We start from the raw sequence: 12,923 nt of genomic DNA, 5'->3' as shown, positions 1-12,923 counted from the left end.
TTTGTGGTAAAAGTGGCAGGCATCACACTTATCTAAAGGGTACAGCAGCAAACTAATAATGCTTGTTTTGTATTCAGTTACATTCTGAGTAGGTTAATCAGAACAGTAATCTGGAAAAAATGAAAAATCTCTTTATTTGTTAAGAGAAGCAGCCCTTAAAAAGCAAAAGCAAGCTGTGTGAGCTCAGATCAGCATATGCTCCTTCACTAGCTGCATTGATATCTACCAGCAGAAAGGATTTTTATGCCCCGAGTCTGTGCCATGCTCCCTCTCAGATACTCTGATAATCAAAAGAAAATAAAATCCTATTGACGATTATCACCTGCATGTCTTAGCCATTGCTCAAGGCGCATATTAAGTCCCTACAGACATTCCCACAGGTGCGTTACACGTCTCTAACGTGCTGAGCAGCACTATACAGAAAAATATTTTCATAATATTCTTCAGTTTCAAAAATCCCATGTTTCTTGATAATGTTTAAGGTCAATCAAGAACCATTTGCTTCACTTTTATTTGTAAGTGTCTATTTGTATTACCACCACACAAGGTTTTTCTGCTGATGCAGGCTTCCACAACACAGAGGCCTGCATATGATCTACTGTCTGAGTCATAGAATCATAGAATCACCAAGCTTGGAAAAGACCTCCCAGATTGTCCAGTTCAACCATCCACCTACCACCAATATTTCACCCACTAAACCATGTTCTTTAGTACCACTCGACAAGCGTTTCTTGAACACTTCCAGGGACAGTAACGTAACCATCACCTTGTTCAGCCCATTCCAGGTCCTGGCCACTCTTTTAGAGAAGACATTTTTCCTAATATCCAACCTGAACCTTCCCTGGCACAACTTGAGACTATTCCTTCTAGTTTAATGGGAGAAGAAGCTGATCCCTCACCTCACCGCAACCTCCTTTCAGTACCTGTAGATAGCAATAACGTCTCCCCTGAGCCCTTTCTTTTTCAGAATCTCTCAGCCAGCCTCTCTCAATCCCAGTTCCCTCAGGTGCTCCTCATAAGGCCTGTGCTCCAGACCCCTCACCAGTTTCACTGCCCTTCTTTGGACATGCTCCCTGGTCTCACATGGCTTTCTTGTAGTGAGGAGACCATAACTGAACACAGTACTCGAGGCCAGTGCTGAGCACAGAGGTATGATCACTTCCCTGCTTCTGCTGGCAGCACTATTTCTGATACAACCCAGGATGCCATTGGCCTTCTTGGCCACCTGGGCACACTGCTGGCTCATAATTAGCTGAGCACCAACCAACCCAGGTCCTTTTCTTCTGCACAGTCATCCAGTCACTCTACCCCAAGCCTGTAGTGTTGCCTGGGGTTGTTATGGGCAAAGCACAGGACCCAGCAACTGGACTTACTGAACTTCAGCACCCATCCTTAGTGCTCACAATGCGAGTCTCACTGAGGAGCATTAGATAGGACTGCTAAGTCCTGTGCAAGCAGGTTGCTACTTTTTTCCCCTCATTTTTAAATCTCTGAAGTAAAAACTTTCATTTATTTATCCAGAGGCTGTTTTGTGATAAATTGTCAACATCACATGCACCCTTTGTGCATTCAAAGATCAAGAAGATTCTGCACAATCATGGGGCTGCCTGCAAAGAGTTCAGTGATGGTATGAGGCATTTTTGAGCAGTTCATTATGAATCACTAAGCAAATGTTGTGAATGTTCACTTGGAGTGAGATTCCTCTTAGAATATTTACACCCATTCACCATTCTCATCACTCCAAAGGCTGTTTAGCATACCATACGTTCAGCTCCACAGGCCTGTTTGTTCTGGTAGACATAAAACAAGGTTTATGTGGTGTTAACAGTACATCCTGAATAAACATATTGAAATTACAAGAGCCTGAACTCATCCAGAGTAATGGAAAAAAAAGAAAAAAAAAAAGAAAAAAAAAAAAGGAAAAAGGTGATATTCAGGTGCCCCAAGGAAACTGCCCTAGGACATCTTCATAAGAAACAGACATGTTGTTTTTATTTGATTGGTAGAATCAAAACTAAATGAAGTAAGCCAGCGAGGACACATGTATTTCAGAACTTACTTCCCAGCTGCACTGCTATTAGAAGACTAGATTGGCTCCTTAGGAATACTGCATTTTGATGTGGCTGTATTTCGGCTTAGCCATTCATCTCTGAAATAGGTGCAAGGCTACTCACAGAGAGGCTTAGCAGAAGCTAAGTGTAAGGATCTTTTCACTCCAAAGCACAGCTGAATATCCCTGGTGGCATTATACGTAGGTTCATGTATATCCTGAGTTAGAAGGGACCCACAAAGATCATCAAGTCAAACTCCTGGCTGAATGCAGGACCACTTCCAAAATCAACCCTGTGTCTAAGAGCATTGTCTAAACACTTCTTGAACTCCAGCAGGCCTGGTGCTGTGGCCACTTCCCGCATACTTTAAGACAACACATCCAAACAGATCCTAAAGACAGCCCGTATCTGAATCCTATTCCACCTCTGATACCAATGAATCAAAATGCTCAGCCACATACCCCATGGAAACTTACCTGAATTCTATGGAGTTAGAATTTTTAGATTAAATTTACGGATTACCAGATTGCCAGAAAGCTCCCAAAGAATCCAATGCATATTTGTCTCTGTCTGAAGAGATGAGAAAGCAAAGGATGATCTATGAAAATCACTGTTATTGTTCTCTAAGATAGTTATGACCCAACTGCTTGCTTGCAACTATACAACTCTGGACAGTGTGCCTACGTATCCTCAAATAAAAATTCTCTGGAGAAACACCACTTACATCAATGTTGCAAGCTACCAAATGTGCTAGTGTCATAACCCAACTCAAAAGCAGCACTATATGACACAAGTACACTGTTGAATCTTTGTACAGTCTTCACATACAAGTTATGTTCATTTTTCTATGTTCGCTTAAGAACCGAAGATTAACACTGAAAACTGAAAAGTCCTTTCTGTGATGTGGGCCAAAGCAGATTTTAATTGGACAGCACACCTTTTGTGCCATGCCCAGGCAATCTGAAGAAGTTTCAACATTTGCTTAAACAAATTTTCACATGAAAATTCTCATTTAAAGGTTCCCAGTTTATGTTTGCTGATTTCAGGTTAATAAAGAGAACGGCATCTGGATAAAACATAATAGAGCGCTTTGTAAAGTAAAGCTCCTAATCTGATTTAACAGCTTCATTTCCAACTCCACGGATGTGTTTCCAGTCAGTGGCCTTGCTGAGAAGTGTGCCCCCCTAAGCATCTTGAGATATGTTTGTTGTCATAGAATCATAGAATCACCAAGGTTGGAAAAGACCTTCAAGATCATCCAGTCCAATCGTTCACCTGTTCCCAATAGCTCCCACTAAACCATGTCCCTCAGCACAACATCCAGCCTTTCCTTGAACGCCCCCAGGGTCGGTGACTCCACCACCTCCCTTGGCAGTCCATTCCAGTGCCTGACCACCCTTTCTGAAAAGTAATACTTCCTCATGTCATAAACGTATTAATAGCACTGATGCAAAGAGCCCAGTAGCACTCCGATAACAACGTGACCCATGAAATAAAGCAGATTTTAAAACCATCGAGACAATGCATTTTTCTCATTTATTCAAATCTTCTGCAGGAAGTAAACACTGAAAGATTTAAAAAAACTTCACACTGCAGTATGTACAGTTTTGTGACATCACATGAGGAAATTAATTTCTAATAAAAAAATGAGACCAGTTAGATAAATTACTGAAAACACATCACAATAAAATTGGTTGTGGTAAAATCCCAAATTCTTATGTATGACAATGAAAATCAATATTCCTTTGTTTTACAGCAACGGAATAGTCCCGGTACAATACCTCAGTTACTCAGAATGGAATCCTGAACTTACGTGACTGATTACAGTTGTATGAGTACTTCATGTTTTAAAAGTAGGTTTGCGTTTATTTTATTTTTTTTTTTCCCAGACCCTTTTGATTTGAAGCACATTCTTTCACAAAGCTAAAATACCACAGCAGAAGTCATGTCCAGAAGTGGAATACTGTTGTGTTTTGAACTGACCTGACTTGTTAAGACATTTTTGCCAACGCACAGATGCACAGGGTCCCCCATGCACTTTTCATGCAGCAGGTAATCACAACTTTAAATAAAAGTATTTTTCTATACATTCTTCCAGACTTGCAACTGTATACATACATGCAAAAGTTTTTAAACCTATGTGATCATATTTACACTTATACATGGAATATACATAACAAAAAAGATTAAAAGGTTTTGTTTTTTTCTTTTTCCTTTGCATTAGAACAATACAAAATATGTATTTTTCATTAAGGAAACCACTATTTACATCACCTTTTAAAAACCAATTTCAACATATTATAGGTGTAACAAGTCAATCTATTTACATTATATATAAATATATATAATATATACTTACCAGCTTACTCCTCTGTAAGATGTGGCAGAGAACAAACTGGTAATATCATGTCACTGACGTCAATGAGAGCTGTAATACTTTCACCAACATTTAACAGGGTAAATTTAAACCACTCATTTCTTTCCTTTAAAAAGATTCGTAAATTAAAAATTTAAAAACATTACTAAGAGCAAATGGCTAAGAAAAGTGAAAGTTATGGCTGAATTCCCTTTCGATCTTACAATGGTTATAAACTTCTCAAACTGCGCTGACAGGTTAAGTGGTATCAGTGCAGAAGCCCTCTAGCAACACAGCTCTGATTCTGTGATCGTGTGTCACCTTCCTGTCATTTCCTCACGTTTGGCAGCGGAGATGTTGGAAATCTGGTTCTCTCGGTCCCTTACACTTCCCTCTGGAAACGAAAGGCATAACTGCGTGGCAATCACAAGTCAAACCCCAAATCTGCCCAGCCTGAGTGCTACACTAACACAGCGGATGAAGCGGCCTGTAGGTCCAACCTCGAGCAAGGCACGGGGCACTTGGCAACCCAGCTGCTGCCGCTGCAGCTGTTCTGAGTTACAGAATGTTAAAGTTGACTCTGGTACAAGTCCCAAGGGGATGCAGCTACAACTTTAAGTAGCGTGCACATTCCTAACTCGCTTCGTCACTGCTCCATGAGGTGGAGGCAGCTTTCCCCCAGCAGTCTCATCCATTTCCAGATGCAGTGTCATCTCCTCCCTTGCCCGACGGTGAGCTCACGTGGCTGCACCTAACAGTCCTGCACCTACACAGCTGCTGCTGCCTGTCTCTGACACAGCCCTGATCCTCTTCAAACCCACAGTCTGAAGACCTAGCTGAAATATCACCCTCCTGAGCTAGCACACACCTATCTTTGAAGGCTCCACTCTCCCAGGCTGAGGGAGCATTTCGGGGACAGCTGAAACGCGTATCCTAGCAGTAAATATCTACTGAACCAAGGAGATTGGCGTTGCTGAGGTCACCGAGCATTACGCAGCGGATGTCCTTGGTTTCTCACTCATCCCACAGGGACTGGGGGAAATCAAGGATCTTTTGAGTTGCCTGGAAAAATGTGGTCAAACCTGACTGATCGTTCTGCTGGTGCAGCAAAGCCAACTCCCATATCTCCCTTTTTTGGTGGAACAACTGAGAGGGAAAACTCCCCAAGCACGACAATGAGGACGCCTTTTAACTCACCCATCCCATGCTGTAAGATAAAAAATGATGGAAAAGCCTTCAGTCCTCAGGTTTAAAGGCTGTAAGTGTGGATGGGGTAGATTTTGAAAAAGAACTCTCTTCCCTAGGGAGCAGTAACATCAGTGGCACTGGAGAATTGAACATAAAAGACTGTTGCCCTCTTAGCAGCTAACTGGAGAGCAGCATTAAGTTAGCAGGCCCTTTCCTCTCAAGGGCCTCATCTTTATGCTGTACACTGCTTTCAGATTGTAATGTCCACAACAGGCAAGATTCTTTTACGAACTTCGTGACCTGAAATTAAATTCCTGTGTTTTATAATTTACTGACATCTGTGAGAATTGCAATACCCTTCCATTAACTCCATTTAAAAGAAAGCTAAATCATTAACTGGTCAAACTTAACATTTTAACTTAAATGTTTTATAAAACTTTAAAAACTAAATGTTCAAAAGTATATATTACAACAATAGACTACCATAGAATAAATACATAGGTAAGCACGCTCCTAGACTCCAACGTTACTTTTCATTACGGTTAGTTAGGCTTTTTCTTCTGCTTTTCATCAGAACTTCGTTTTACAAAACACATTCATCCATTCACGTCCACTGAAGCCGCATTTTTCTGAGGAGCCCTTCAAGCAAATTATAGCCCTGTATTTACTCTGGGGATCATCTATTATTCTCTATTGTATATATTTCCTAGCTATTTACATGTTGTTTCAAGAAAAATAATCAATTAAGACTTTAAGAGACATTTAACGGCTGGAACAAACACCATCTTTTTTAAAATATTTCTGTTGGGTTGACTCATACAAAAAGAATTCATTTCTACTGTCAATGCAAAATATACTTTTATCTCGTTAATGATTACTCTAGGAGACATTTGAATAGTCATCGGGCCACTTATAAATGCAAATATTAAAGACAAAATTTATTTCTATATTATACTTCAGACAATGACATTTAGAATGATATTAGATTTGCGTGAAGGTTTTAAAATATAAATCTTCTTTCTACAGCCCATTAATATATTACGCTTCACCCAAATAACATAAAAATATATCTTTAAGTTGCTCTGTTACTTCTCATATAAACCAGGGGGAATGTTTTATACTGGATACTGCCAAACATTTGTGTTCCCTAAGAGAAGGTACCCACAGGAGGCCTCACAGAATTGTGGTGCATTTTCCAGCTGGCAGACAGAAGTCCCTTTTAGCAGAGACTGCAATACAAAGAAGGGACCCCAGGCAGTGGGCAGAGGAGAAGGGGACAACTGCTTGCTCTCTCTGCCTAAGTAAGCCAGAAGGCTTGGGAAAGGGTCTTTGCAACAAAAGCAGAAAGGAAAAGAGCAAAATGTCCTATCACTCATCTCTGCAAACATGAGCTGAAAAGAAGAAACAGCAGTTTTGTCATGTCATCAGCTCTCCTTGGTGAAAATGGTCAATATTAAAACACAAGTGTGGCTTTCATTATCTGTGCAAACCAACTGCTAAGCTGTTTTCTGATAACACAGGGAATTAGAAATGATATTGAAAGCTACAGAGAACATTTTTTCAGGGGAGTAAAAAGTTCAGCCAAACTATTAATGTGCATAATTTAGAGGAGCCAGATTTCGTCCTCTTCCTCTCCCATGAGTAGTAAGGGCTCCAAATGGAGTTAACACTGACAGCGTTAATAGTGCTGCTTGGCACTTCCCCAGTCAGCAATTCTTCTAAGGTGTCTCAGCTTTGACCACAATTTTCAGTTACTCCTATCTCAGACTGATATTGCCAGATGTTACAAATCACAGCACAGGTGGGGATTGAGGAAAAGGGCAGAGGAGGATTTCTGAGACATATCCCTCTATCCATTACAAAACATGACAAAACCACAATTTTATCCTCAGTGCAACCTGAAAAATTATTCTGAAACCAGATTTTCTGCAGAGAAAAGGCAGTGCATTGAACCATGCATCAGCAGTTCAGAGAGTAATAAATATTGGCAGAATATGGATTCTCTCCCCTAGTCATAGGAAGAGGCCAACACGTTTTTAATGAAAAATTCTATTCTGTACTCGAGTGGAAGTCTGATGTGCTGCTTGAGCACAGCTGGCATTCTCTTGTGCAGGAAGCAACAATCTGACTATCTGGCTCACAAACTATCCACCATTTTCCTCACCAAATCTATGTGCTATGCTTGATGAAACACAGTACTCCAAGAGGCATTTTGACTTTCCCTTTTCAAGGAGGGAAGTGACAGGAATGTACCGACAGAAGACTGATCTGATACTTGCACGATATACGAAAATTTGCTTTTTATACAAAAACCTAGAACAAACCCTTAATTGTAGCTAGTAACTCATAACAATGGCTAAGGATTCTGAGGAAGGCCTTTGTCAAAAGCAGGGCAAGGAAGAAAAACAGATTTTACACCACTATTCTGTCAGGACCATAAACAAGATTTAAAAATAACAATAAAAACTTTGGAAGCACTAAAAATTACATTTCAGTGCAATTCAATTATTAACACTGACATGGGTTTTTCCAACGCGATGAATTAATACCTTGGACGGACTGCTCCATTTCTTTTAAAGTTATTCATAAAATTTCACAAAGCATATTAAACATTCCAAGAAAAGTACACTGTCTCTATGCTCAGGCTTCCAAAAAAATAAGAATTATTTTACAGGAAAGGGAGGAAACGCAGCATTACCACCACCTAGGCTGTACTCTTCCACTTTATGTTATACCAAAGACTTGCAAATCCAAGTAAGACTCTGATCAAAGAGTACTCATAACTGAATTTGATGCATACAGAAATGTCTTGTACAAATTACAACCTTTCTAATTTCCTCGTGACAATCTATAGTAAAGCAAATTTTATCTACATGTATTTTAAATAACATCACCATAAAAATAAAAAGTTTATCAAATGAAAACGTGTTTCAATTAGACCATGCTTTTCTAAAATCATGCTCAATTTGTACAGTAGTCAAGTTCATACTCTTTTTTTTTTTAATGTTCTTTTTTTTTTTTTTTTTTTTTTTTTTTAAACAAAGACTCAAAACCACAGATTGTAAACTCCTTGACGAGGCTCTAGTTTATTCTGGCTCTTTTTTGATTGTTAGCACTTTTTCCAGAAGTCCATGCACTTCTCCATTCACACCATGTTGATGAGAGGTCTTACTTCCCATGTGGTTGCTGTAAGAGCTTCTCAAGTTACTAAAAGGAGTTTTAAGCTCTCCATCAGATGTCATCTCCTCTTTGATTGTAACACGAGTCGAACTATCGGTAAATGATGGTTCGTTCCAAATTTCTTTGTCATGTGCTTCTTGGCTACTAATAGAGTTGCCGCCTTTCTGTAACATGTAGTACAAGATCGGATTGGTTTTGGTCAGTCTCGGAGAGTCTTTTTCATAATCATTCTTGTCCATACCTGTGATCACCCATCTAATGGGACCTTTCTCACTGGGCATGGGACACACACTGAACTGGTCAGGTTCAAGTCTCCCCAAATGTTCAGGGAAGGGGGAACTGGCAGGACTTTTTACCGGATACTGAAATGTTCTGTGATCTACACAATTGCTCTGTTGCACAGGACTTCCCATTAACGCATTTACTGAAGAAATGCTGAATTCGGGTTTATTAATTGTTGCATTGCTTTTGTTTCCTTTTTTCTTGCCCTCAGTTAGTAAGTTATTCCTATGTTGTGACAGGTCTCTCTCACAGTTTTCTGAGAGAAGCAGCTGTTTCAACACATTAAAGCCTTTACTATCTCTAGACCAACTCCTATTATCACTTTCATTATTTGAACCATGACTTACAGCATATTTAAATTCTGAATCACTTCTGCCGAATTTCAGTTCTTGCTGGTTTAGCAAAGGCCCATACAGTGCCTCTGTAGGAGAAACATGATTGTTTGCAGCATGAGACACATTAGTTTTCATCTTTTTTAACGGACTTTCCAAAGGCTCAGCGTGAAGCTTCCTTTTCTTCGGTACTGTGCAAAGATTCTTTGATTCCAGGTGTGTCAGGTCACTGTTTTGGTGACTTCTGTCCAGCTCATCTGCAGGGTAACTATCTTGATTCTGTGTCAGCAATCTACTTAGCAAGCCATTTTTGGAAAAAGAAAAATCTTGAGGTGAAAGAGGCTCAGACTTCATCTCCTCAGATGCTGGAGAAGCAGCTGTGTTTCTCTGCAGCGAATGGACAAATCCTTGAAATTTGTTACCCTTGCACTCTCTTATTTGTTGTGCATTTGAATTATAAGGGACATTTGATTCTTCAGATGGTTCAGTTTTTATTTTCACTGTCAATATTTGCTCATTCAAAGCCTTATCTCTCTGTTCCTGAGAACTTTCATCTCTTAAAAGCACCCTCTCTTTCTTTTCATTTTTACCTTTATTGGGAGTTCCCAGAAGCAGCTGAAGGACAGTACGCCTTTCAAGGAGATTTTCTATTTCCGAGCCTGGAAGTCCTTGTTCAGTGGGTACAGGCTGACAACTTAATATTTTGTTATTTTCTTCGTGCGTACTTAATTTGTTTGTAAGCAGAGGGCTGTTCAATCTATCAATCAAGCCTACAGGTTTATCTGTGTTCCCCACTAGCAGATGTTTGCCAGATCTTTGTTCTTCACTTGACATGGAAGTCTGCATACCACATTGAGCAAGATTCTGCAACAGTTTGCTGGCACTGAAAGCCGAAGAGTTTTGTGGACTGTCATTTCTGCTCAGCTTAGCTCCTTGAATTTCTTTGCTTTTTGAAAGATCTATCAAATGTTTAGATGCAGGATTCACCAGCCTGTCTGGCTGGATGCTGCAGGCATACGGTGGTGAGCTACGTTTGATGGCTAACGATTGGTGAGAGAGATTTATAGGAGAGTCTGCTTTTGTAGAAGCAAGCAAAGGCGGAGTGTTTAGTGGAGTCATTCGATTTGCATTGGGACTGTCAGTAACAGGAGTCCTTTTACCAGTCTGTACAGTGAATTTTGCCACATCAGCAGCACTGTGTGGTCCCTGAGGCTCATTACTTTTGTCTACTTTTTCTTCGCTCTTATGCCCAAGTAACAGCTGAAGTAGCGTTACTTTCTGATGGGGGTTCAGTTTAGAAGCCTTCGGAGTGTCTTTGTCTTCCTTGTTCTCCGGACACGAAACTTTTGGATCCCAGCTATGAAGCAAGGACTGAGTCAGGTTATCCAGTGATGCAGGTGGACCTGCGTCTGGTTTGTCTGTCCTCTGTTTAAAAGATAAGTCTATAGGAAGACAGTTAGAATGGGAGCTATCATCATCACTGCTGTCATCTGTAAAACTAGGATTGTTGTCTGAATACTCATCAATAGTTGTTGGTGTGCTGCTCTCTTCAAAAATGCTGGCTCTCTCACTCTGTTCGTGCCCTTTTAACTGTTTGGTGGTATTCTGGCTTTTCAGGAGATGTAAGAGCAAACTGTTGCTGGGAGAGGTTTTTACATTATTCCTTTCCAAGTTATTTTTGAATCCCACATTTTTGGGTGGTGAATGTGCAACTCCCACTGAACTCTGAAATGGTGCCACACTGCTTTTGCTAGATACCATTTTGGTTGATGATCCGGCTTGACCATTGAGATGGCTTGTCATTCCTTTTGCTAAACTGAACTGGCCAATATCTTTTTGAGCACTTTCTTGTAATCTGGCCATAGCTGCAAGTCTCTCACTTGCTATTTGATTTGCATTTTGTGCTTTTAAAGCATGTTCCCTGGAGTACTGCTGCAAGTGAGCTTCACTTGAAAGGAGTAAAGCTAGTTGGCTGCATGCTACGCTGGGCTTCGGTGAAGCAGCAGGACTAGATCGCTTCTCTACCATGCTTGCCACAGCTTGTAATCTTGCAGCACATGACAGTGGTTCATTTATTACTTTAGGTCCACTCTGCACTGCATGAGGAGATTCTATAAACCTCTCTTTGGGCAGGTTCTTTGTTATATCAGGCAGGCTGTTGTCCAACTTCTGATCCTTTGCTTTGCTCTTCTTCAGTAGAGTCTTCAGGTGACTGGATGCAACACCATAGCACCGTAAATCCTTCTCCACCTGTAAAGAATCATGGCTAAGGGAATAGCCTTGCTCCTTAAGGCTCTGTCTAATCTGCTGTGACAGAGCAACACTCTGAAGCCTAGAGCTGAATGACTGAAGCAAAGAGGCAAGTAATGTGCTATCCTGTTTGCCTTTAGGCACATTTTCAACCATGCCAGCTAACAAAGCTTCCTTTTTTCCATCTAAATCCACAATGGAATCAGACAACCGCCTTCTCTTTGCTGCATTCCAATCTTCAGAAGACTGCAACAGCCTTGCTTTTTTGAGGTGCAACATGCCAGATCCCTGATATGTACTTGTGTTAAGAACTGGACCATTACTTTGACAGCTGGGAAATATATTTCCAGAAATCTTGAAGTTTTGATCCTCTCCACTATGCCCAGTAGACTTTTTGTCAACTGTAGTACCTGAGCCTCCTGCTGCTTGATGCATTAGTAATCCCTCTAGGTAAGTTAGAACAACAGAATCCTGGTGCATCTCAGAGCCAAGCTCTTCTCCATGAGTCATGTTCAATAAAAGTATCCAAAAGGGCTCTGTTTCTATTCACTTCAAAGAGTAGTTTGCTGCAGCTGAATTGAGATGCAGAGTTAATAAATAATAGATAGATGTCTACAGCGTTTTCTTACAAACTTTCAGAAACAACACAGTCACATTCCAGGCAGGTTTCTTCCAGTGTATCTTGTTTGATAAACCAGATTTTCAATCATGTCCCTGTGTTGATATATAGAATATTTACGATATTTACGAAGGATGTCTAGGAAGAACGCTCAAAACACACTTCTAAGGTAGGAAAGTTCCATCATGTATTTGCTTTCTTCAGCTTTCTCCAGGAAGCTAGTTTGATTTCCATCTTTTTCCATCTCCATCAAGCAATAGAATACCTAAGTGGAAAAAAAAAAAACGAAAAAAAAAAACAAAAAAAACAGTGGTCAAGAAAAAGAATTAGGGTAAGATCTAAATAAACTGAGATTTTTTTTCCCACATACTGTTCTAAAGAGATTCAAGATGTATAAGCAATAATCACACTCCAGAAGAAATAACTGAGTAATGCAATGAGTCTGTGGCACCTAATTTGAAGAACTCTAAAAATGATTCTGAGACAGAAAGCATTAGGTAAAATCTAAGCTAAAGTGAACTATTCTAAGTGTAGCTACAAGAAATGGTCATTGAATTCCTCTGTTCTACAGCTCAAAATAAGAACTAGCAACCATGAAATAAAAATCAAAATACTGCTCAGAAAAGTTTACACTGGATTCTACCTCACAGTTCCATCAATATTTT

General features: G+C 40.1%; 1 protein-coding gene across 1 annotated transcript; it reads right to left on the bottom strand.

The window, feature by feature from the left end:
- Positions 1-8,681: 8,681 nt before the first annotated feature.
- On the bottom strand, positions 8,682-12,149 carry NRIP1 (nuclear receptor interacting protein 1; the record flags this gene model as incomplete). Its single annotated transcript, XM_079544405.1, has 1 exon — positions 8,682-12,149. One exon carries the CDS (start codon positions 12,147-12,149, stop codon positions 8,682-8,684), a length of 3,468 nt encoding a protein of 1,155 aa, XP_079400531.1.
- Between the last annotated feature and the right edge of the window lie 774 nt (positions 12,150-12,923).

The sequence above is a fragment of the Tetrao urogallus genome, assembly GCF_951394365.1.
Source record: "Tetrao urogallus genome assembly, chromosome: 1".
NCBI lineage: Eukaryota > Metazoa > Chordata > Aves > Galliformes > Phasianidae > Tetrao > Tetrao urogallus.
Note: the sequence above shows the minus strand (reverse complement) of the source record. Positions and strands in the feature narration are given on the sequence as shown.